Source organism: Anas platyrhynchos, chromosome 23 (assembly GCF_047663525.1).
Source record: "Anas platyrhynchos isolate ZD024472 breed Pekin duck chromosome 23, IASCAAS_PekinDuck_T2T, whole genome shotgun sequence".
In the NCBI taxonomy this organism is placed as follows: domain Eukaryota; kingdom Metazoa; phylum Chordata; class Aves; order Anseriformes; family Anatidae; genus Anas; species Anas platyrhynchos.
In genome coordinates this window covers 4,903,394-4,927,740 of record NC_092609.1, presented here as the reverse complement: position 1 = coordinate 4,927,740, position 24,347 = coordinate 4,903,394, and the positions used below count along the sequence as shown (strand labels likewise).

Sequence of the window (24,347 nt, the reverse complement as noted above, 5' to 3'; positions counted from 1 at the left end):
GACTGGCTCGGGATCCAAAGAAAAGAGTGTGGGAAGGATAATTTTACTTTCTTGCCTCACGCCTACCAAATGCCTGGATACAATGAAGTGAATTACTAAATGCATACGATAAATACCTAAGAAGGGTAAAATAGATTTTTGTTCTAAGGCAAAGAATCCTAGACAATGAGAGCAGGACTAAAATTATGTCCTATAAGACATGATTCCACTCCATAATACATGGTTTACCAGCTCGAAATGCATTCAGATCTGCTCTAATCTGTAAATACTTTTCACATGTAAAGGGAAAGGAAAACTCCATAGGTGTTTTGTGGTTATCCTTAATGCTCTCCCATCTCCTTGAAGGGGATGTTCTTGTGACCTATGGCTGTGCCATGCAAGGACTAAGGGGGCAAAAAAAAAAAAAAAAAAAAAAAAGCCTTTTTGGTGAAGCAACTTTCCAAATCTATGATGCTCAGGACAGGACTGAAATAGATATTTCTACTGGATTTATTCTTTATCCTTATCCTTTTATAGTATATATATACATATATATATATATATATATATATGTGTGTGTGTGTGTGTATATATGTATTTTTGCATGACAGTACCAGTTTCACACTTCCAGAATCAATGCTTAAATCCTGCTGAGGTAAAAAGCATCCCCTAAGCAACCCTCTGTGAGTGTTTTAATGTCCTTTGCAGCACAGAGGAGCAGCAACCCCTGCTTTGGGAACAGAAGAGCCATTCTCTGCTACTCCTTCCCTAAAAGGTTTCACGGCTAGCCTGCAAAAAGAAAAGGAGGAGGCAAATCTAGGCCTTGCATCAGTCAGTTTTTAGAGATCTCATGTTCTGGTGTCCCCAACAGAAGCTCTGGAAATGCATGAAAGAGCAGTATTTGAGTATTGCCAGTGTTAAGGGGTGGCTCTGGGCTTTGTGTGGCTGAGCAGAATGGATGTGCCATTGAGGCTGCAAAATTTCCACAGGTCTGTCCACATGGGCAGGTCTGTGCTTTTCTAAACACATTGCTATCTCCTTCTACTGCTAAAGCCTACTTTTTTTTTTTTTTTTTTTAATAAACATAAATCCTTATCTCACATAACCAGCTCATAAGATGCCCATGTTGCTTCCCAGAGGCTGCTTGCTTCCCCTATGCACTTGGGAATTTCCAGACCACCTGACCTCACTGGAAAGTCTATCTTTTAAATATGGCCACTATAAACACTTCAATTTTTAATGGGCAGAATATCTTCAAAGAAGTTACTCTGCTCTTCAGAAACAGATGTGGTTTGATAAAGGTTATTTTGCCTATCTGCAGCGGAAGTGGAGGAATGTGCAGTTTATACTAAATTAACGTGCACTTGTCCTAATCGCAGAGACTTCTGAGCCGCAGCCAAGCCTTTTCACGTCATTATGGTCTACTGTGAGCCACGAAGGAATTATTTGCCTCTTCACACTTTTGATCTTCACAGAAAGGAGCGTGTGGCATTTCCAGCCCAGATGCTCCTGACGCTTCTCCTAGACCCAATAGAGAAGTGTCTCTCTAAATGGCTTCTAAGCCTCATGGCCAGATTACTAACAAGATCCCTATAAAAGTAAAAAATTACTTAAACACTGAAGCAGAACTCTCAAGGTCATCTGAAATCACATAGAAAACAACTATGAATGGGAGCAAGTTACTCTGAAATGAAGGAAAGTGAAATATATCTCATGGGAATTTTGGAAATCTCTTAATCTGAGTGTCAGGAAGACATGGGTCCCATAGGTGCATGGGGGGGGACTGTGACTTGCAGTGCCAATGGCAGTAGAGATGCTGGAAAGAAACTGCGTGAAATGCAGTTCTTGCAGATGCAAGAAATGTTTTGTCTTGGGATGCCATAGCATGCAGGGCATGCAAGCAATGGGCAATATGATAGGCTTGGCTAGCTCAGCTTTAAAGGTGACTAAGCCTTGTGGAGGTTGCATTGTCCTCCCTGGGGTCTTCTTCATGATGCCCATCCCTCCAAAAGGCTCTGGGCACCTGCCCCACTTGACCAATTCAAAGGGCTACTGTGATCCTTGCTGAGATCTCCAATTGTCAAGTTTCAGATCTGAAACTTTTTGATCAGATTTGATCATTGCAAGAGCAGATGACCTTGACTGTGGGTCAGTTTGCACCAGGAACCCCTCCATTTGGAGAAAGGCACTGTGATTTTGCAGTCATCCCAAATTGGATTCCAGAAAAAAAAAGTAATTACCTGGTGAAATGGTTTGAAGGCAGGGAAGTTAGGAGCTGTGTAGTCTCTGGGGATCCTAAGGAAAGGAAAACCACCCAGAGTTTATTGGTGAAATGAGCTGGTTATAGTTCACACTCCTAAATGCAGCTCAACTTTCACAAAACTTTCCTTTACCTGTACTTTTCATCCATGGCTGAGCAAGGGTGGATTCAAAGCAGACAACTGAGTCTAAGCTTGAGCCTAAGGAACTGGGCTTGATTTTAGGTCTACACAACTCCCCCACAGCAAGGCTGACAGCAGCAAGTGCAGTATACCCAATATTGACTTTTATTCTCTATTAACATTTTCCCACTCCCATCTGCCTCTTTTCACATAGTTTCCTCTGCATCCATTTCACTCTCCAGTCCTTTTTTCTCATGCAGGCTCTGCCAAGCAGGTCTGCATCCTGTCTTGAGCAGAAATTTCATGTCAAGTCCTCAGTAACAGTAATCCAATATTGTTGCATTAACTCCCACTGTGCTTAGCACAGAAGCATGTATTTGGTCCTAGAAGTCTCGGTTCAAAACTCTTGCAGATCCCCCTTCTGTTCCCATGATGGCTGGGCTAAGGCTGTGTATTGTGGGTCACCCTTCTGAACATAAATAAGTGAAGGGTTTCAGAGTCCTGTTATTTTCTTTCCTACACCAAAGCTTCAGCAGCATTGTAGTCCTTGCAGAGAGTGGAAAAACAAGCAGCCAAAGCAACAGGTTTACAGTTTGCCAAACCTGCACCATGAGACCCTTGGGTTCAGTTAGTTCGTATGCTGACAGCAGCAAGTGATGGAGAGAGATCCAGTATCACTACTGTGCTGCAAACCCAGGTTTCCACTGAGGTGGCCATTGGAATTCTATTCTACAATGATGAAATAATGAAAAATGAAAACAGAGGCAGGAAATAAATCGAGATCTATTTTTGTGTGAAAACTGCCAGGGAAATGGCAGAAGATCCATTTTCTGTACCGAGTAAAGTTGCTGGTGGACTCCCGCTGCACAAAGAACTCTGTGTATAGATGTGTGAAACTGCTCACCAAAGTCTCGACAGCAGCTGTGCTGGATCTATATACAAATGACCATAAGGACCAGTGACTTAAAATAACTGAACAACCATTTAGCTAATGAGGTTTTTGCAATTTTTGTGATTTTACACCCGGAGCCTTGATATCAATGGCAGAGCACATCAAGTGATGCAGTATGAGACTTCTCGGTGGACCCGATAGGCTGGCTAGGCATCTCTTGCTCTATAAGAGCAGTAATCGAGTGCATGTATTAATGCAAATGTTTCGTTTTCTTTGCTGACAGCATTTGCAGCGCAGCATCCAGGGACACTGAGACAAGCTGTGCCACCCTAGACCTTGGGGCTTTTCCATCTGCCCAAATCCAGGATTTATGGGTGTTTTGTTCCACTCAGAAGCACTGTTGGTGTCTCCAACAAAGACCCAGCTGGCTGGCAAGAAGGACTCTTGATGGTTTTTGTTTGTTTGTTTTTGTGTTTTTTATAAAGCCATCATGTATCCTTAACCTGCATGCAAGATATTTTGATTGAGCAGCAAGAGGTGTTGGCCAGTTCTGCAGGTAAGTTGAGCAGCCAAAAGAGGAGTTGAAAAAACACACGAAAAAAGCTAAACGATATTTTTGAAATTTCCTGTTTCAGAGCCTAAACTATGCTCTAACTTCTGGGCTCCATCCTCTACACCAGCCCAAGGTCAGTAGCAGGACATTGGACAATACAAGTCCCTGGTTCTGATCCTGCTTGGCAATTTCTTTGGATTCATTCAGCTGCATTTTATGTTTGTGCCCAGCTGAGTGTCTTCACCTAGTTGTTTTTGGCATCATTTTTGCTCCTGGATTTAGCAATGTTTTTTATCTCCTCCTCAAGCACCTTGTTTTTCTTCTCCAAGTCCTCCCGAGAACGCTCCAGGTTCATGAGCTTCAGCTCCAGTTCCTCAGACTTCTTCTTCTCCCTCTCAATGTCCTGGTTCAGCCTCACCACCTTGGCCCAGACTTCATAGTTTTCCTTCTCGAGGCTGAAAAGAGAAACAGAGTATGAAAGGACTGGATCAGAAGAGCACTGGGAATTCATCATTTGGCTTTCAGGGAGTCTGACCTCCATGCCAGTAAGCAATAAAGCGAGACAGAGGTGATCTGACCACCTGACCAGCAATGGCTACATCAGACAATGCAATAAATCATTACATGTGAGATATAATAATATGCTAACAATATGTGAGGCTATAGTAACAATGATGTGTTCAACCATCTGATGCTGTAATACTACTGTTACTAATTCTAGATAGTAAAATGGCACAATATTTTACTAACAATAATTATAATTATGTAAATATTGCAGAAATATTACAGACAGTGGTGTAAAAAGAACTATAGAGTATCAGCATTGCAATAACATACTAACATTAACAACTCTGTCATGAAAGTACAGCACATGAGCATTGAATTTTAGATACTATAAGACCGTATTTTACCATTAGTCATTGCTATTATATACTGTATGGGTAAATAATCCTGTGCAACACTGCTGCTGTAATAATATCAGCTGAAGACTTCATACTCCCCCCAAGGCAGCACACTGCAGCACATTACCTTTTAATTTGTTCCACATATTCATTTTTTTGTGCCTCCATTTCTTTCTCCAGCTTCAGGATCGTGTTTTGCAGAAACTCCTTGCTTTCTGGATCAAGCTGGGAGACCTCAGCAGGGCTGCTGGCAGGACTGGACGGCTCCTTTGACTGGTGGCTGGGACTAGGGCAGGGTTGGAATTCCTTATCAGAGCTGCTGCTCTCAGGGATGGGGCTGGAGCTGCTGCCTTCTCCACTTTCTGCTGGAGAGGTAGGCACATTGTCGTAAGTTGAAGCCCGGTGAAGATCAAGCAGCTTGAAAAGATCATGGGATAATGTTCTCTTATGTCCTTCAGAGGTTACAGAGCGCATGCTGCTCCCTGGGGAGCCTTTCCAAAAGTCACTCGCAAATATGTCATTTTTGTCATTGTTGCCTTTCTCCCCCGGAGAAGCAGCTGTCAGGAAAGATTTCCTGTTAGGTAAAGTTTGAGTTCTTTTCCTTGATTGTGCTTTCCATATTCCTAGTGTATCTTTGGAGGGTTGCATGCCATTATCTTCGCTGGGTGCACTTGAGCTGACAGCCAGTCTGGGAGCACTGCTGGCATTCAGGTTGTCTCTCTGAAAAATAGAGCAGTGGCATTAGGACAGCCTCATCCTGTTTTGTGGGCAGTGACTGCTGAGACCACAATATTCACAACTGATGTTTTAACATGCCAACAAGAATGGCCACAAGTTTTCCATAAATATTTACTTTTATCGGCAGGTTGAGGGAAGTGATTCTCCTCCTCTACTCTGCTCTCTTCCTGTATTTCATCCAGTACAAAAGAGACATGGACCTGTTGGAACGGATACAGAGGAGGGCCACAAGGATGACCGGAGGGCCAGAGTACTTCTCGTATGAAGAGAGCCTGAGGGATTTGGGGTTGTTCATCCCAGAGAAGAGAAGGCTCTGGGGAGACCTTATAGCAGCCTTCCGGTACATAAAGAGGGCTTATAGGAAAGATGAGGAAGAACTCTTTGCCAAGGAAGTGTAGTGATGGAAGAAGGGGTAATGGTTTAAACTAAAAAATGAAGAAATGTTTAGATTACATAAGGAAGAAATTCGTCACTGAGAGGCCAGTGAGGCACCAGAACAGGTTACCCAGAGAAGCTGTGGATACCCCATCCCTGGAGGTGCACAAGGCCAGGCTTCAGGCAACCTGGTCTAGTGTCCCTGCCCACACCAGGGGGTTTGGAACTAGATCAGCTTTAAGGTACATTCCAAACAAAACCGGTCTGTGATTCTGTGATTCCACAATTCATTGATACTATTATTCTGAGTTGCACCATGTTTTCCATTATGAAGAGCTTTCTGCAGAGATTATTTCTTTCTGATAAAAGCCTTTAACCATCAAAGTTTTCACTTTATCAGCATGAACAGAAAAGGTTTCATCTATTCTTCCTCTATTCATCTATTTAGCTAAAAAAATCATTCTTTCCAGAACAGTAAGTTTTCCACAGGAATGAACTTGTTTTCCAGGAAAGAACTTGTATTACCAGGGATGACAGTTACAGTTCTTTACCCTATTTATAGCAAGCATTCTTAGTGGGTTGCTGACCCATTAGATCCCATAATCATCAGTCAGCCACTTATTGCATTCATGTTTTATTCTCCAAAATTCTACCTTTACCGTTTGCCTTTGGATCAAGCTGTCCGTCCTGGGCACAATGATGTCCTCTGCAGCATCCCAGCCCACAGAGCTGCGCGGGATGGGAGCTTTCTTGTCATTTTGTTGGGTTGGTGGGGAGGGCAGCACATCCTTGGATGGGGGAAAGAGGTCTGCATGGTCACTGATCATCACAGTCATCACTTTCTGGATCTGCAGTGTGCCTGGAAGAAGTCAGGGACACATTAGCAGAAAACCCAGTGTTACAGGCTTTTTGCCACCCACAGCTGTGTTTCGTGGTCAGTCTTTCCAGTGTCCAGAATGAACATGCACATCGAAATGCAGGTGAACACAAGGAGCATGATTATGAAACCAAATAAAAGGAGGGAATTTTATGTCACACCAAAACATCTGAGAGTCTGCTCAGCTGCAACAAAATACAAATTGTGTTGCTTTGGCTCAAGAAGCAAACTAAGAGCATCAGTTACACCAACACATATTTGAATGTCTGGACAATTTGCATGTGATGTACAGTATCATTACCATCGTGCCTGTAAATCAGAGCAGTCTTTGGCCTCAGAATAATTCTCTTAGTTTGGCTACATCAGTCCCTGCCCACAGGATGAGAGTTTGGCTAAACCAAGCAGTAATTTATTTGAGCTTCCTTTGTTTCTCTAAGAAGAATTTCACACCTCTCTGCTCTAAGCAAAAGAAAGGAGACTTCAGCAAATTCCTGAATTGTTTGAAATCTATGGGGAAAATAGTGCAACGAAAAGTGCAAAAGGGTTTTTGACTCCACAAACACATTTATAGCCTAACTAGTCCTTAGCTTTACACTACCTTGTAGTACTTACTGTATTCAGGCACATGTCTGGCTTATAACCAAGGATCTACCTTAGATTTTTTTTTAATTTTAAGTCTGTGGATGCAACTGAGTGCTTCAACATATCAGGTGCTTCTGTGCCAATTATTCCAGGAGTCCCTGTTACCTCTCATAATAGTTGCAGGATCCTCTATCTTGGGTCTGATGAGGTTCACTCCAATCACTGTTGCCAGGTTATCCACACTCATCTTGTTGACACTAGAGTTTAACTGTATTTCATGTAGAAATCTGCCAGAATTCAAGGGCAAACATTTCCAGTCAGAAAAGAAAGACTCTGCAAAAAAGTCTTAGACATCCACTGGGATAAAATCCTGAATTAATCTGTCTTCTTCCTCTAAATCCCAAGGACAGGACAGAAGCACATAGGTGATCTACAGCTGCATGCTGGAGCTGGGTCTAATTGGTGCCAGTAGGAAAACCACCATGTGATGATATGCACACCCCAAAAAAACGCAAACAGTAGGGGGGGGGGAAAGTCTAATATTTAATAATAAGAGAGAAATCACACCTCACCCGGGGCCAGGCTGGGTGAAACCTGACTATTTCATTATGCAATGAAATATATCATTGATGATATATTATGATGATAATGACTATATCATTATGAAATGATATTTCATTATCTTTGTCTAAAAACAACTACACCTGATTTTTATTCTCAGGGTACATAAGTATGTCTGAGGTTTACAGGCTATGCATTTTTGCTCAGACATCATTGAGGTTTTTATCCCCATGGCTGAAACTCTCCCTTAACAAAAGTCAGGAGGGGAACCAAAGCACAGTTTGGAAGAGAGAGGTCTCACTTGAGGTCTCAGCCTCAATTTGGGATGATATTTCTCCTCACCAACACCAAATCTGAGCTCTTTATACCTTATGCAAAGGACTGACCTGCAGATATAGCTGAGGAGATTGTAGTTGTCTCTGGGAAGGAGGGACAGTTGCTCCAGAAGTTCCTGATGACCCTAAATGCAAGTTAAGGAATAGTTCTGTAAAGATTCACAGGTGTACAAGGATTTAAGCGAGGCTCTTTGTTGCTCCATCCATCCCTGTACGGTCTCACCTGGCAATTGCTTGCCTTGGAAGTGAAATTGTGGCAATGACATTACTTTGGGTGACCCAGCACAGACACGGTGATGCATTTGTACACTGCTCAGCAGGAAGAGGCATCCCACTGCTGCTGCCTGGCAGTGAAGGGGACCTGGCACAGGTCCCCTCCAGCCCAGCAGTGAGTGCTGAGCACCTGGGAAAACGCCTAATGGCCTCCCATTTCTTGTATAGGAACATTTAGGATATGTTTAACCCCAAACATCCTAAACTGAAACAAGCTACAAGAGACATTTACCCTTGAAATACGGGGCTGAACATGGCAGTTCACAGACCTCAATTGACTGGGGATGGTATCCATCTTATTTTCCTGTGCACAGGATTCCTGAGCACCTTCTCACAGCAGGTGTGGCTTCTTTTCCACCAAAACACAATGTTAGGAAGAGACAGTTCCCATCTGCTTCTCACCCCTGCAGTCCTCTCCCAGACCCCCACTTCTGTCTTTGCTCTTGCCTGTAGCCCTCTGCCACCTCCACTCTCAGCTCAGGCCAACAGCAGCTGCAGGAGGTACCATTTCCTTTCTCTGTTGGCTTTCACGCTTGCTGTTTGCTGCAAGGGCCAAATGAAAAGTGCTGTGGAGTAGCTCTCAGATTTGCTTTTGAAATTTGAGTTTTAAAATTGATAAACCTATGTTTCCAAGTTGGGAAATTCCACTGGCATGGGGAGATTTTCTCTTTTTCAATATTTTTTTTCAGGTTTCCAAGCTCAGTAATTACACAGCTAATAATGGACAGCTAAATATGCACTCTGCAACTCCAGCTCACAATTGCAGCTCATTTTAAGGCCAGTAGGAGAGAAACAAATGCAGCTCTGTACCTTTCTCTCATCCATATCCAGTGCCTGGCCACACAGCAGGAAATCCTCATACTGTATCCAGGGCACAACCGGCTCGGGGAGCTCCCGCAGGTAGAGCTTGAGCAGGGAGGCCACGGTGTGCACATCTGTGTCCCTGTGAGAGCCACACACATCAAAATCAGACCCAGACAGTGAAAAAAACCTACACTGCCCCAGGAGCAGGGGACTGTATTTAAGCTCTGTATATAGATGCAGGAGGCAGAGAACTGTAAATAGGGAAGCCAAAGCAAGCTGGGGGAGACTCACAGGGCACCCCAAGCTGGGGAATGTCCCCAGCTGGCAGGAAAATAAATGCTTGGTGGAGATTTTCTCTGCTGCAGGTCCCCAGTGCTCATACCCAGGCTGAGCCTTCCCAGCCTGTGTTTGACTCACAAGGGTTTGCATGCAAACACCGTCTGGTGTTCACATGCTTGGCAGGCACTCCCCGCTCTGCACGGAGCTGGCGAAGCTTGCCTGGGGTTTGTAAGATTGACAGCAATTACTGAAGATGTTCTGCTGGGCCAGATGTTTGCAGCTTTGCATACCATGTAGTTTACATTATGTCAAAAGGACACTGTCAAGATTGTAAGCCTCTAATTTGACCTACCTTGAAGTTGCTAAACTGTTACAAACTTCTAGCAAAAATCCCCCAGGTCATTTATTTTTAGGATTGCTTTGGGTTTTTTAAATCCTATGATTTTTTAACAAACCCACATACTCATGGCATAATTTTTTCAGAGCTGTATTTTTGTAGGGCCTACGTATATATAGCATTAGGCATCCTTGATGTCTGAGCTGCACCAGGAGTTTTCTCTCTCCCCACACAGTTGAGCCATGCTTGTGCATGTAAATGTGCCTGTGCAAACCCAAACTGACTGCAAAGCCAGCATCTTGCAGCAGTCACATTGATGGAAACCCTTTTGTTGGCCTTCCTAACTCCCACCTCACTACTACAGAAACATTTTGTTTGAAGTGCACAGGGGTTGTGATCACACTGTCATACCAAAGTGATGTTCATCCCAAGCCCTGCAGCACAGGGTTAACATGGCATGGTGCTGGGAGAAGTGCCAACCTCCCTTGCCATGCCCTGCTGCAAAACACGGTTCTGCAAAAAAAAACAAAAGCTTCACCTTCCTATGACCCCCGTACAGGTTGCTACAGGACTCAGGCACACAGAAAACAAGAAATATTCAGCTGCAAAAACAAGGGCTGGGTTGGTTACACTTGCAAAGCAGACATGGCTCTGCCTTGCACGGCACACAGATTATATGGGTAAAAGTGCTGTGTTTTTTTCCTAACAGAGCTGCATAAACCAGGGTAAAAACAGAAAAAGTTTTGTGACTGGGGACAGGTGCACAGAGATATGGCCCCTGTCCTCTGCTTAGGCAAACTCCTCACAAAAAAGGAGGGGGGTGCCTGTTGTTGGGTGCCCTGGTCTTTGCCAGCTGACCCAGAGATGGGCTCCCTGCTGTCACCAGCATAAAGTGGGGATCAAAGCCCTGCAGCAACCACATGGGTGAGTGGGGAACACAGGGCAATACCTCCTACAACCATGGACAAAAGCACATGGTAGGGTCTGGCTTGGAGGAGGGAAACATCCTTAGAGACAATGACGCAGTGCAGGGGCAGCAGGTCAGTGAGCAATCAAGGGACAGCTTTATGAAGAGGTGCACCAGGGCTGGCTGTTTGTGGGTGGCTTTTTTTTCTTCTTCTTTTTCCCCTTCTTCTTTGCATAGAGTATGATAGCAACAAACACCTCTCCTCAGAGCCTCCCTGAGACCTACAGGCAGTGATGGGCAGCTCTCTTGGCTTTAGGGGGTTTGTTCTTTCTTCTGAGCCATGTAGAGGAAAGGAGTCAGGAGGGATCAGCCTTCACAACAGCCAAATCTCCCTCTCACCTCTGCATGGTGTCACAGGGAAAAGCAATGGGAGAAAAATGTGCCAGTTGGTTGGCAGGGAAAGAAATGACTTCTGTGAGCTATAGGGTATTCCCTGAACAATTGTTCACTTGCTCTCCTTTCAAACCTCTGTCCTGGGCTATGTAGGCTCTTCCCTTTGTCTCCTTTCCTGGCTGGTCCTGGGAATGTTACTGTGGGGGGACTGAGTGTCCCTAAACTCCTCCTCAAAGATTTCTGTAAATCTCTTATCACAGTCCTGCTTTTTGAGGTGTCTGCTGAACCCTCTGTCTGTGCTGAGCCCCTCTGGAGGGTCCAGATTTCCACCAGGGCATTGTTGGGCTCTTGCAAAGGGGTTAGGCTGCTGTTTCCCAGATATTAGGGTGCATTAGACCTAGCTGAGTAAGAGAGGAAGAATCCAGCATTACCTGTCAAATGATGGCCTTTCCCCGGCGTCAAAGGCGTCCCTGAGCTGTTTCACGAGGTTGTCCTGGCCAGGGAGGCGGAAGATGCCCTCCTCATTCACGCCGTGCTCCCGGATGAACTCAGCACACTTCTGCACCAGGATGGGCACCTGGTGCTGCCCAAATTTCTGCTCATAGGCCATGGTCTCTGCCAAGCGTTGGCCAAACACCGCTAGGAAAAGGACGTTGGAGTTAAAGGAGGTCAACAGCTTTGCTAAAGGTGAGTTACTCACTGCCATGCATCAGGTGCAGAGGTGACAGCAGCACCTACCTTTCTTTCTAACAGTGAAGAGCTGCAGAAGTAGTACAAGCTGACAGAAGGGAACAGAAATTCTTTCAAAGAAATAATAGCAAAATGAAACCTCCTCCAAATAATTACATTCTCAAAATGATTAAAAGCAAGCCATGACCATTGCTTTTTTTATTTTTCTTTCTTATTTTACACCATGCCACTTGCCTTCCTCAAAGCAGGGTGCTGACAGAGAGGCAGGAACAGCAAAAAGGCTGGTGATGGAGGGAAAGCGAGCACATTGTGCAAACCTGAACAATGTACAAAGCCCAGGAAACCACTAGGAGTTAAGAAGAGGAGTCTGGCAGAGATGTGGGGCTAGAAGTCCTACTGATTTCACTACTTTCCTTCCCCCTCCCCTCTCTCCTCACCCTCTCAGAACTCCCCAGTGCAAAGAAAAGCAGTGTTTTCAGTGGGTGGTACCTTTTCTTCGGAGCAAGGGCTTTTTCCTCCCAAACTCGCAGCAAAAGAGCTCAAAGGTGGGAAGGCAGCATCCTGCATCCCAGCTCTTCCTCCTTGGAGCCTGGGGCATGGTAACAGCACAGGAATCCCAACTCAAACTGGCTCTGAGGTAATGACAAAGGGTCCTATGGTCCTCTACCATATTTTTGCCATGGCAGTGCCTGTGGTGTGTTCACCTCATGCTCTGAAGGCTGAAATAATCCTGGTGGATCTTCCAGACCAGGAAAATTCAAGTAAACACCCTCATCTGGAACCACAAAGCTTGTCTGCACCTGCCTAGTAGTGGGGATTTTTCATTTATATGAGACTTGCTTAAGATTTTAAATAATGTATATACATTTGTCAATTGTGTACAATAAAAGCATATGGCTTTTTAAATTTGTTTGTTTGTTTGTTTGTTTTGCCCTCTGTTGTGGTAGCTGATTCTGAATTGCTCATTTAACTTCAAGCTGGCAGAGTGGCTGGTTTCAGGAAACCTCCCTGTACCCACATGATGCCCACCCAGAAGGTGGCTGTCATTGCAGGGTGGTGGCCAGCCCTGCAGAACTGCTCCTGGACCCAAGATTTTGGAGCTGTTTTTGATGCTGCTTCACACTTTGCAGCTGCTTGACATGTTGGTGTGCAGCAAGCTCACAACTGGCTGGCTCACGCAGGGTGGCTTCCAGGTGAGCTCCTGCCAAAACCTCTTCTGTGCAGGGCGTTGTTTTAAAAGCACACATTGTATTGGCTTGCATTGAAGCCAAAAACCTACAGCGTGAACTTTTGGTGTCTGTGCATCTCTGTATCAACATGAAGTGCAGCTCTGTAGAGCCTGACTTCTCTGCTATCCTCAGTGCTCTCTCTGTACTACTGTAAATTCACATTTTCCATCATATAAGATCACTTTAACAGGCTAGAAGAAGCGTCAGCCTCCAAAGTTTAAGCAAGGATCAGATGTGGAGTTGGTATGAAATATTAAAACCAGGGGGAGCAACATCCTGAACATTTCTGGCTCAGACCATCCTAATTTCAGAAGAGTAAAGCTGTCTTCCCTGGGGCACAGCACACTTCAGTTTAGAGGCAGAAAACATTTGGACTACAAATGAAAACAGCATCCAAACTTCTATTCAAGTGGGAGCTACAGGAGGTCAGAGCTTCTTGTTGCTCGTCTTACACAGCTGCAGCACAGGACACAACCGTTATCAAAATGATGTAAATCATTGCATCCCAGGGTCCTGAAGGAATTGCCTGATGTAGTTGCTAAGCCTCTCTCCATCATATTTGAAAAGTCCTGGCAGTCAGGTGAAGTCCCAGGTGACTGGAAAAAGGGAAACATCACTCCCATTTTTAAAAAGTGTAGAAAAGAGGACCCAGAGAACTACAGACCAGTGAGCCTCACCTCTGTGCCTGGTAAGATCATGGAAAAGATCCTCCTGAAAGATATGTCAAGCCACATGCAAGACATAGAGGTGATCCAGGACAGTCAGCATGGCTTCACCAAGGGCAAATCATGCCTGACCTATCTGGTGGCTTTCTGTGATGAAAGGACCGCATCAGTTGACAAAGAAAAACTGACCGATGTCATCTACCTGGACTCCTGCAAGGCCTTTGACACAGGCCTTTGACATTCTGGTCTCCAAACTGGAGAGAAGTGGATTTAATAGGTGGACCATTCAGTGAATAAGGAGCTGGCTTGAAGGTCACGCCCAGAGAGTGGTGGTCAATGGTTCTATGTCCAAGTGGAGGCCGGTGACAAGTGGTGTACCTCAGGCATCTGTCCTGGGACCAGTACTGTTTAATATCTTTACCAAAGACATAGGCAGTGGGATCAAGTGCACCCTCTGCAAATTTGCAGATGACATCTAGCTGAGTGGTGCAGTTGATACTGTAGAAGGAAGGGATGCCATCCAAAAGGACCTAAGGAGGTTCAACAAGTCTAAATATAGGGTGCTGCACCTGGGCAGTGAAAATCCCGGACATGAGCATAGACTGGGAGAAGAACTTATTGAGGGGAGAAGAATTCACTGAGAGCAGCCCTGCAGAGAACGACTTGGGGGTTCCGATGGATGAAAAGCTCAACATGAGTCGGCAGCGTGTGCCCAGAAGGCCAAATGTATCCTGGGCCATGTTAAAAGAGGAATGGCCAGCAGGTCAAAGGAGGTGATTGTCCCCCTCTGCTCTGACCTTGTGAGGCCCCACTTGGAGTACTGTGTCCAGGTCTAAAGCCCCCAGAACACAAAGGATGTCAAGTTGTTAGAGCAGGTCCAGAGGAGGGCTACAAACATGATCAAGGGGCTGGAGCACCTCTCCTATGAAGAAAGGCTGAGAGAGCTGGGGGTGTTCGATCTGGAGGAGAGAAATCTCTGGGGTGACCTCATCACAGCCTTTCAGTATTTAAAGTGGTCTTATAAAAAAGGATGGAGAAGACTCTTTACTCGGGTAGATAATGTTAGGAGAAAGGGGAAGGGATTTAAACTAAAAGAGGGGAGATTCAGATTAGAGGTTAGAAGGAAATTCTTCACTCAGATGGTGGTGAGGCACTAGCACAGGTTGCCCAGAGAGGTTGTGGATGCCCCATCCTTGGAGGTGTTTGAGACCAGGTTAGATGAGGTCCTGAGCAACCTGATCTAGTGGGTGGTGTCCCTGTCCAAGGCAGGGGGGTTGGAACTAAATGATCTTTCAGTTCCCTTCCAACTCAAGCCATTCTATGATTTTAAAGGTGAAGCACAGAGAGGAGGAGGAGAGGCTCAGGACAACCATCTCTTTTGTGAAAGTGCTAACGGGGCTCTCAGCCCTGCTTTGTCTGGTGGATGTTGCTTATCATCCATAGGAAAAGTCTGGATAATTCATCCTTATAGGAAGTCGGAGTAGTTCATCTGTATAGGGAAAGTGGCTGGAGCAAGCTTAGCTGCTTCCTTTGCGGGGATCGCCCACAGTGGCAAATTGAAGCTGTGCTCCTCTCCAATCAGTTCATGTTTTATCCCTCCATGTCCACAACCCAGTAGTGGCACAAACAAGTGTGCAAGGGTTTGGAAGCGAGGATCCCATTAGCACAAGCCTTGTCAGCACATGGAGTGGTCAATCACGTCTGAGGCAGAGTTTGCAGAGAAAAGTGGGGAAGGAGGGCTAAGCAGAATGAGAAAAGCTGGGGGAAAAGCAGAGAAGGAAAAGGAAAGATGAGATTCTTTTTCAGTGCCTTTCCCTGACACATTGAATAGGAGCTGTCCTCAGGAACGAAACTTTCTGAAGTCAATAGGTCAACGAGGAAGTTCCCCAAAGAGGTTGAAAGGAGACTGGAAATCTTCATTCACTCTTGACTGCCATTTGCTTAACTCTGCCTGTGTTTGCAGCAGTCCCAACGCCATGAGGTCCAGCCTCGAGGAAGGCCTCCAAGGCATTACAAGTTACAGTTGCTGCTCCACTTTCCATTTTCATGGATTTATGAGACCAGCTTTGAAATTCTTGCACAGAAGCAGCACGGAGCATGAGACACTAAAAAAACATCCCTCAGAGAGCTGTTCCCATTCCCCTTTACCTCCTGATGCTGAGCCCAGCACCCGTCGGATGGATTTAACCCACTCCTCCATCTCGGACTGGGAAGTAGCCATGAGCACACAGGTGTCCTGCCCTGCCCGGTTCAGATCTCCAGAGATCCCTGCAAAAAGCATTTATAGGCAATATATAGTGAGGATTGGACAGAAAAAAGACAACTTGGTGTTTTCTTTGCTAAATGTTTCTAGCTTCCAGTTTCCCCAGTAATGTCTATTTGGCTGTGAAAAGAAGCAGTGCTCTTATGTTTCACCCTCGCTGAAGCTTTGCAAGAAGGGAATAGAAAATGCTTAATGTTATGGCTGGAAAGGCTTCTCAGCATGGGACATCCTGACATGTAAAAATTGAAAGGACAACATCAGCTTTCATATGCAATGCTGGGGAGGCATTGAAAAGAAGTTGGAGTAAAAAGGCAGGCAAAATGACTTGCCCAAGCAATTTTGGGTGAACAGTCCATCCCAAAAGCAGGTAACAAAGTTGAGTGAAGCATCCTCACCTGGGATGATTTCGAAGATAAACTTCCCTCCATCCTCTGAGTTGCCAGCCACCTCCTTTATGGTGCTTCCCTGGAGAGACAGGCAGCCCTAGGATCAAGCAGAGCAGGAGCTGAAAATACCCATGGCCCATCTCTGTGAGGCTGACACTGCTTTGTGTCAGCCCTGAGCATCAAAGTCCTCCTTTGAAACAGATTGCAGAAGCTCAGTTTCTCATTGCAATTTTTCTCTTTGCAAATATAGACAGATAGATCGATAGATAGATAGATAGATAGATTGATCACCTAAATACCATAGAATCATAGAATTATAGAACAGCTTGGGTTGGAAGGGACCTCAGAGATCATGTAGTTCCAAGCCCCTGCCTTGGGCAGGGACACCACCCACTAGATCAGGTTGCTCAGGGCCTCATCCAGCCTGGTCTTGAACACCTCCAAGGATGGGGCATCCACAACCTCTCTGGGCAACCTGTGCTAGTGCCTCACCACCATCTGAGTGAAGAATTTCCTCCAAACGTCTAATCTAAATTTCCCTTCATTTAGTTTAAGGCCATTCCCCCTTGTCATATTATTATCTGCCCAAGCAAAAAGTTGTTCTCCATCCTTTTTAAAAGACCCGTTTAAATATGGATAGGCCACAACGGGGTCTTCTTGGAGCCTTCTCTTCTTCAGGCTGAACATTCCCAGCTCTCTGAGAGGTGCTAAAAAGGACTTCAAACACTAATTCTTAAATGCCATTTTTTTCTGATGAAGTGATCCTCAGAATGAGAAAACTGTTTCTGTCCCTCTTTCTTTTTTCCTCCCCCTCTTGTGTTTTTTACCCCCTGTTGTAATTAGAGGAGAAAAATGCAAAGGAGAAGGAACATGGCAATAAACCAGAGCATTGTCTTCCCACTGCACTGGAGCAGGAAAACTGTTCATTTAACATAGTGTCACTTAAAACCAAAATCCAAACCAAAAAGTTTACAGGACAGGAGTGAAGTGCAGGAAAAGAAGAAAAAAGGAGAAAAAAGAGGGGGGGGGGGGGGAGGCGGAATAAATAAAAAGGCAGAAAACAACCATTTCTCGTGGTCTGTCCTTCCCCAGATTGACCTGTCCGAGCTGGGTGGCTCGGTCCCCGGGGGCGGAGATGGGTGGGGAGCAGCTGATGACATGGGGACAGTGGGCGCGTGAGTCAGCATCGAGGCCTCCTGGCCGGAAGCAGGGCCACGCCACAGAAATGGGGTTTCTCAGTAATTTCTGCCTCCTGAAAGCCACTGAGCTCCATGGGCAGTGGGGATCTGGGTGTCAGCACTCCAACAGCCTGAACTGCAGCTGCATTGAGCTAAATTGTTGGTGGAGCCAGCAGGGCGTGCAATGAGCCAGGACGGTGGCAAGGGCTGCCAAAAGTGCCATGAATAGCAATAAGCTTCACTGCAGAGCTTTCTGTTTCTACAACCCCATTTACAGCCAGGGAAACAGTTCCTCCCCATCACCCCCAAAAGAGGACAGAGACAGAAATAGGGTATGTGCCCCACTGCCTCAGCCCCGTGCTTTCACACCCAGGATCTGATGACTGCCTGCCCCCTGCGAGCTTTTGTCAGCTTGGGATTGTTTTTGCTATCAGTAACAACTTCTGCAGAGAATGGCTTTCCGGCAAAGGGGAGGGTCCTTCCCTGAAAACTCTCAAAACAAGGAAAAGGTGGTGGAAATTCAAATAAATAAATAAATAAAGTCACAGCGTGGAGAAAATGGTTGAAAACCTGAGAAGTGATCCATATAATTGGGACAAGAAGCTGATGTCCTCCCACCCAGAGTGCTCCCACACCTTCCTTCCCTGAGCAGTGGTTTGTGCAGGCCCAGCCCCAGCAGGGTCTGCAAGCATTGTGTGGATTTAAGTGCATGGACAAAGAACCTTGTTGGGACATCTCATCTCTGTTACCACCCCAAGGCATAAAACCTCTTAAAAACCCTACTCCAGACCTATCCCTAACCATTTCCCCCCAGCAAGGCAGTGGAAAGCAGCAGGCCGAGGACCTGCGAAGCTGGCGGCCTTCATCCTACCTGCGGCTTGACATCATCCTCGTCCTTGTAGTAGTAGAGCTGCTGGCCCTTGAGCACGAAGTACCGCTGCTGCCAGTTCTTGACAATGGAGCGCTGCTTTTTCAGCCAGCCGATCTTCAGGGGCCGCTCCAGCGGGTTGGGGGAGCCTGGCCGGGCGCCTGCTGCCTCACCGCTCATCACGCTCTTGGAGCGGGCTGCCAGGGGAGAGAGGGACGGGCTGGTGAGGATGCAGGGGGCCCAGCCACCCCAGACCCGTCCACAGGGCCGACGGAGCTGCGATGACGAGAGCGGCTCTCTGCCCCTCTGCCTGCACCAAGCAAACTGGCTATCGAGTTTTAAAGGAAGTGGCTGCAGTATCTGTCAGTGTATGCTTCCTTTTTCCTGCGTGGGAGTAATTGCCTTGCAAGCGAGAAGAAAATCATTAGGTGTTTTTTGTTTGTTTGTTTGTTTTTAATGGGAGTGTGTGCTGGTTTTGTTTTTGTTTTGTTTTGTTTTGTTGGTTTGTTTTTTTATCCCCACCCCAAACAGCCTGCAGCAGCAAAATGACCCAGCCATGTTTAAAAAACATTACAAAAACTGTTTGGAAAATAGAGTTTTGCATTGGAAGAGCATTGCCTAATGTTGCCAAAGGGGCTGTCCTCCTGCAAGGATTTTGGAAAGTGTCAAGGAGGAGAGAATTGTTGGTATGGATTTACCAGCAGGGCAGGGAGGTGTCTCTGGTCTCCCATTGCATAGATGCTTCCCATTGGTAACACTAATCTGCACCAAGGACCAGCATGTGGCCTTGTGGCATCTCCAAATGCTTCTGTGATAGTAAATGCCTTGGGAGGAATCATTTCCAGAAGGGATGTTTTGTTTTTTTGCCTGCAGGACACCAATGCCAATGCAGCTGGGTAGGGTGAGCATTTATGGGTGTGGGGTAAAACTAATTTGTGACTGCAGGGGAATTCAACTTTGCTAGTCTCTGCACATGGTGATTTCCAGATATCCGCCTTGCTAGAAAAAATGACATGCGGCCAAGTCCTGCAGTGCAGGATTTGGACAGAGGAGACTGGGCTGCAAAGGTGGTGTTGTGCAGCACTGCAGGGGCAAGCCACAGCTGCCCCATAGCTCTGACCCCCAGTGTCCACTTTTCCCCCTGAGTCAGCTGGTGGAGCAGAGAGCTGCAAAAGCTACATTAGCTGTGAGTGTTGGGAATTTGTTGACCTTGTTCAAAGGATAAGCTCGAGAAAGTGAAAAATTAAAAATTATGGCCTTGTGATACTTGGGACCAGTGCTGCATCTTGCATCTACACAGATACCCACGGGCAGCATGGACCTGCAAAATATTTTGTGTTTATCACTGCACAGTTAGCAGTTGCTTCAGAGGTGCTGCAGTTTGGGACCATTCCTAGATTCCTCTTCCAAATCGCCCAGAGTAAGAAGCCCCACTGCATTTTTCCTTTGTCCTTTGGAGCCCAGCATGGGCAGGACACTCTGAGCTCACTTGCCCACTGAAACCACCACAGCATTGCAAATCCTTTTCTAAAAAATGATGGTGAATCCAAAAATCATCCTTCAAAGCATGGTAAGGATGCTGCTTATCTCTCATTTTATGCTGACATGAGATACCCCCTGCAGAGGATGTGGTTGTGAGCAAGGACCTCTGAAAGGGATTTGGCAGCCTGTTGCCCTGAAAAATCCTGCTCCTGGGAACTGCCCTGCTGCAGCAACCAAACAGCTCCTCCACACTGCTCCTCCAGCTGCAGGCAGCTTCTTTGCTCTTTGCCAAAACATCTGCATTACCCAAATCTCATAAATACGAACACAATTCTTGCCAAACTGCTTACAAGCAGCATCACTCCTCCTCCTAAATCCTATTCTTTCATGTTGTGTAGCGGATGCTAGTTCCACAGGGGAATGGTCCACAGGGCTGGAGCGCAGGCTGACAGGTGCCTGCCTCTCACGAGTGCTTTGCTCTTTGCTCTGCAAAAACCACAGCCCATCACTCTGGCAAGAATCCTGAGCGAGACAGCTCCACATCAACCCCAATCTGCAGAAGGCAGTGCTCTCATGAGCTGATGGCACTCAGAGCACCTCACAGAATTTTGCTTTCCGTTTCCTGTCTGATCACAGCACCTCAGTTTCCCTTCAGTGAAACAAATGCTGATGCTATGTTTAATAAGCACCAACGTCAGCAGAATGAAGTCTCTATACCAAGCACCACTGAGGCTTAACCCCAAAGATGTTGCAAAGCAGCTGGTGGGGTCAGTGCTTGCACCCGAGGGGGTGGGAATCCAGGATGCAATAGTGTCAGGATTGGTGCCATTATCCCAATCAGGATGTCTCCATCCATCAGCTCCGTGTTCATCTTTCACTAAGAGATCAGCCCAGCAGCTTCGATATTCCAGTGGCCCAGTGCTTGCAAGGAGAAATTGTGTCTTTTACAAAAAAATGCAACATTTTATTACCTTTTATCAGTGATATTGTCCTCCCCCTCGGCCCATCGCCACTGCATCAGGGCTCTGCATCATGTAAAGGGAGTGACCTAGCCAGCACTGCTACGCAGACATTCCTCCTGCTTTCAGTCCTGAGCTTAAATTGCCCAGTCCTTCCTGGAAATACAGTTTGTTCTCCCTGTTTGTAGCCATTCCCATGTTTTCCCTGCTGCACGAAGAATAGTGTGGTACATTTCGGCCCCCTTTACTTTAGCATCAGCACTCCCAAAATGCTATATTCAAGGTGTAACCACATATGGCTTAGCTGTGATCACACACACACTTGTGCACGATACACACCAATGTTCTTTCCCTCTGCATGAGACAGCTCTCCCTCTACTTTGGGCTAACTTAAGGCCAAATCAGCAGTTTGCAGGATCTTTCATACCTGTCGTGCGTTCCCTCCCTAGCAGCCATCCCCACTTCAGGGCTCCCACAGAGGCATGCAGTGGGAGCTGCTGCGAGGATCTTGCCTTTGCAGACAGTGATGCTATTTTTTGCCTGGTGGAAAGTTTTCTGTGTTCACAAAACCAGAGCTACCAAGGCTGCGGCTACCTCCTTGACCATTTTTCCAAGTTTCTACCTTCTGTGGCCAGTGCAATACCCAGCTCATGTACTGAAAATTTCATGCAGGACTGAGGTGAGGCTTTTTTCCTGGCTTCCCCCAGGTTGTCTTGCAATCTCTCTTGGATGCAGCCCTTCACCTGCGCATCCCTGCTGTGTTTGCAGGGCAGCAAAGAGCCCCTAAAAGCAAACACGGTGCCCCCTGAAGCATTTCCTGCGGTAACCGCCTCTGTCGTTGAATATTTCCTCCAAAACATCCTTGCTCCTCCTCCAGCTCTGGGGACTGGCCACAGTGGGGTGCCTGCATCCTGCTGGCTGCTCCCAGAAAGGAGGAGCCCTGCTGAAGTGTGACAAATTGCATCGGGTGCTACTGCAGTGCCCACACAGCCACCAGTCCCTGCTCCAAATCCTTTTCTCATGCACACAACCTCCCTGCCATCCCTCTTGAAGGATGTTGGGTATGTGCAATAAAAAACAGCGAATGTTCTCCGATAGGTTTTGCAATGACAGCTGCAAATGTAGTTTTCTGTTTCATGGAAATAAATAGCTTTGTGTTTGTCTCTACATGAGGAAGCATGCAGGAGCCAGCAAGCTGTCTCTGGGTTCTCAAAAACCTCTTGTGCCGTGGCCACGGCTAGGGACATGTAGAGGGAAGTACCAGAAACTGGGATGATCCAGCAAAAGCGATGGTGACTAATATGAGATTATTTTCCACAAGTGAGTCACGTCCCTGCAGACGGCAGTGGCTGGTCCCATGGGCTAGACACTCTGAAGCATGATAAGAGTCGCTGCAAAGAGCGGCACCTGCAGCTCAGGTCCCTGCACACACACACACATCACAGCCTAGGGGCATGCTGCACGCTACAAAAAAGATATCATTGCGAGTGAATTTTCTAGTGAAAAGCAATTCCTGATAACAACATGGGTTCAAGCCTGTGTGACATCTCTGCCCTATCTCAGCATCCCCTGACCCTTTATTTTTTGAGATACCAATTGAATTTACACAATGATCCTCAGGAAAAAAAAAAAAAAAAGCCAATTGTCCTAAGAATGGGCAATGCAGAAATCCAGGATGCATCTGTGATGTCTGGGAGGAGGGAAGGGGGGAGGGGGTTCTGCAAGCCAACAAGTGCACATAATGGCACCATTTTGTCCAGCCACACCTCATGGGGCCCCATCCTGCACATCACCGAGCTTGGCCACAGCAGCAGCCACTGGGACCCAGCACTGCTTCATCTGGAGCTTTCTGTGAAGCAATGGCTGGGCAGCCCCAGATAAAGTGGCTCTGGATAAAAGTCCCAACCGCCTTTGCAAGGACAACACCAGAAGCCAATGTGAGGTGCAGGGAGGAAGAGCTCAGCACTGCAGAGACCTGCTCAGTTAAATCCCTCTGTGGTCAGGAGAAATCCCCCCACCAACACTTGCCTTGACTCTGTTTTGGCACCGGTGCCAGCACCACCAGGGACTTTTGCTTTGGTGCATGCAGAGGGCTGGGCTCACGCACCCCTACCTTGGATGCTGTATCCTTGCCCCCCAAATCCCTCCCTGGCTGCTTGACACAAAGCGGGTGATATTTTGGCCACAGAGTCTGTTGTAGGGACCCCTCACTCCTTCCCAAGGATGCATCTAAGTAGTTGTCATGCTGGAGATGGATCCCACAGTGGACAGGAACCATGTAAAACATGGGCAGGGTCAGGATACCAGGCAGCAAAGCCACACCATGGCACAGAGCCTAGCGCGGGCGTCAGAAGGCTCTTCACTGCTGGTGAGAGGAAACCAGTGACGTTGGGGTGGGCGAAGAAACCTGAGCAAGAGCAAGATTGCTTCCTCCAGCCTACACCTCTCTGTCTGCGCTCCACCTCCTCCAGGCTTTGCTCAGCAAAATGAGACCCTGTGGTTTAAATCCCCTCAAAACCTGGAGTTTGGATTTGCAACACTGTCGCTCCGTCCCCAACCCCACTGGGCCACCCCACTGCTCCAGTCCCCAGAGCCCCAGCCACGCTCATGCAGCATCCCGGTGGCAGCTTTGCAAATAATTTCTTACAAATTATTTGCAAACCATCTGCTGTCTCGAAAGCAGTAGCCTGGGCCAGGTCCCCCCACCAAGGCCCAAAAGGTTTTGGGGTGTGGGCCGCAGCTGAAATCACTGCTGGGCTCAGCCATGGGCACCCTGCGGAAACCAGCTCTGAAAGGCTGAAGCAGGAACAGAAGGACATAAAGAAGCAGTCACAGTACCTATTTTCGCAGCATCCATTTTCAGGTTGAAATCCCAGTTCCGCGGCAGCTTGAGGGACATTTTGGATCAGAAAGAGCTTATTTTTGTTTTTCGAAGGGGCACACTTAGGAGATGGGCTGAAGTGGAGCTTGGGTAGCCCCACAGGGATCTTGCGCCCAGGGTGCGATTCCCCCCACGAAGAGCAAAAGCTCGGCGAGGGTTGATTTGCCAACGTACTTCCTCCTCCCTCATCTGTGAGCGGCTGCGAGCAACCCCATAAAAGTCCTTTCCTGCTCTGCTCTCCTGTAAAGCTCTTGTCTTGCTTCCCCAACACCGCGGAGGCAACAGCGCCTTTTTTGCTCCACTTTTTGCTCCCCCGCTTTGCGTGGGGATGCAGCAATGTGGCCCCAGCCTGCACCAAAAGGCTGGGGCCGCTCTCGGCACACTGCTCATTGCATTTGAGGAAGTGCGTGTCCTCGGCACTGTGGGCGCACTAGAAAAGCACTTGCCGAAGGGCATGGCCCAGCGTGGGGTTTCAGGAAATGTTTTGCAAAGTGAAGCTGCCACGGCCAAACACTACAGGACAGCATCCCCGAGTGTCCAAACACATCCACGAGTGCGGAGTCCAGGAGACATGGGTA

The 24,347-nt window shown here is 46.9% G+C and overlaps 1 protein-coding gene across 2 annotated transcripts; it reads right to left on the bottom strand.

Annotated features, from left to right (window-relative positions):
* Window positions 1-2,502: 2,502 nt before the first annotated feature.
* Window positions 2,503-24,125, bottom strand: ARHGAP25 (Rho GTPase activating protein 25). 2 transcript variants are annotated; one of them, XM_038166791.2, is made up of 11 exons: window positions 23,727-24,125; window positions 18,451-18,644; window positions 16,411-16,498; window positions 15,901-16,020; window positions 11,600-11,807; window positions 9,259-9,391; window positions 8,227-8,300; window positions 7,445-7,566; window positions 6,480-6,679; window positions 4,835-5,427; window positions 2,503-4,260 (listed from the first exon to the last, which is right to left on the bottom strand). In XM_038166791.2, exons 1-11 carry the CDS (start codon window positions 23,785-23,787, stop codon window positions 4,050-4,052), a joined length of 2,004 nt encoding a protein of 667 aa, XP_038022719.1. In that variant the 5' UTR covers window positions 23,788-24,125; the 3' UTR covers window positions 2,503-4,049. The 2 variants fall into 2 exon arrangements, with proteins under 2 accessions (XP_038022719.1, XP_038022718.1); XM_038166790.2 differs by having other exon boundaries at window positions 3,910-4,260; window positions 6,474-6,679; window positions 23,727-23,924.
* Window positions 24,126-24,347: the final 222 nt, after the last annotated feature.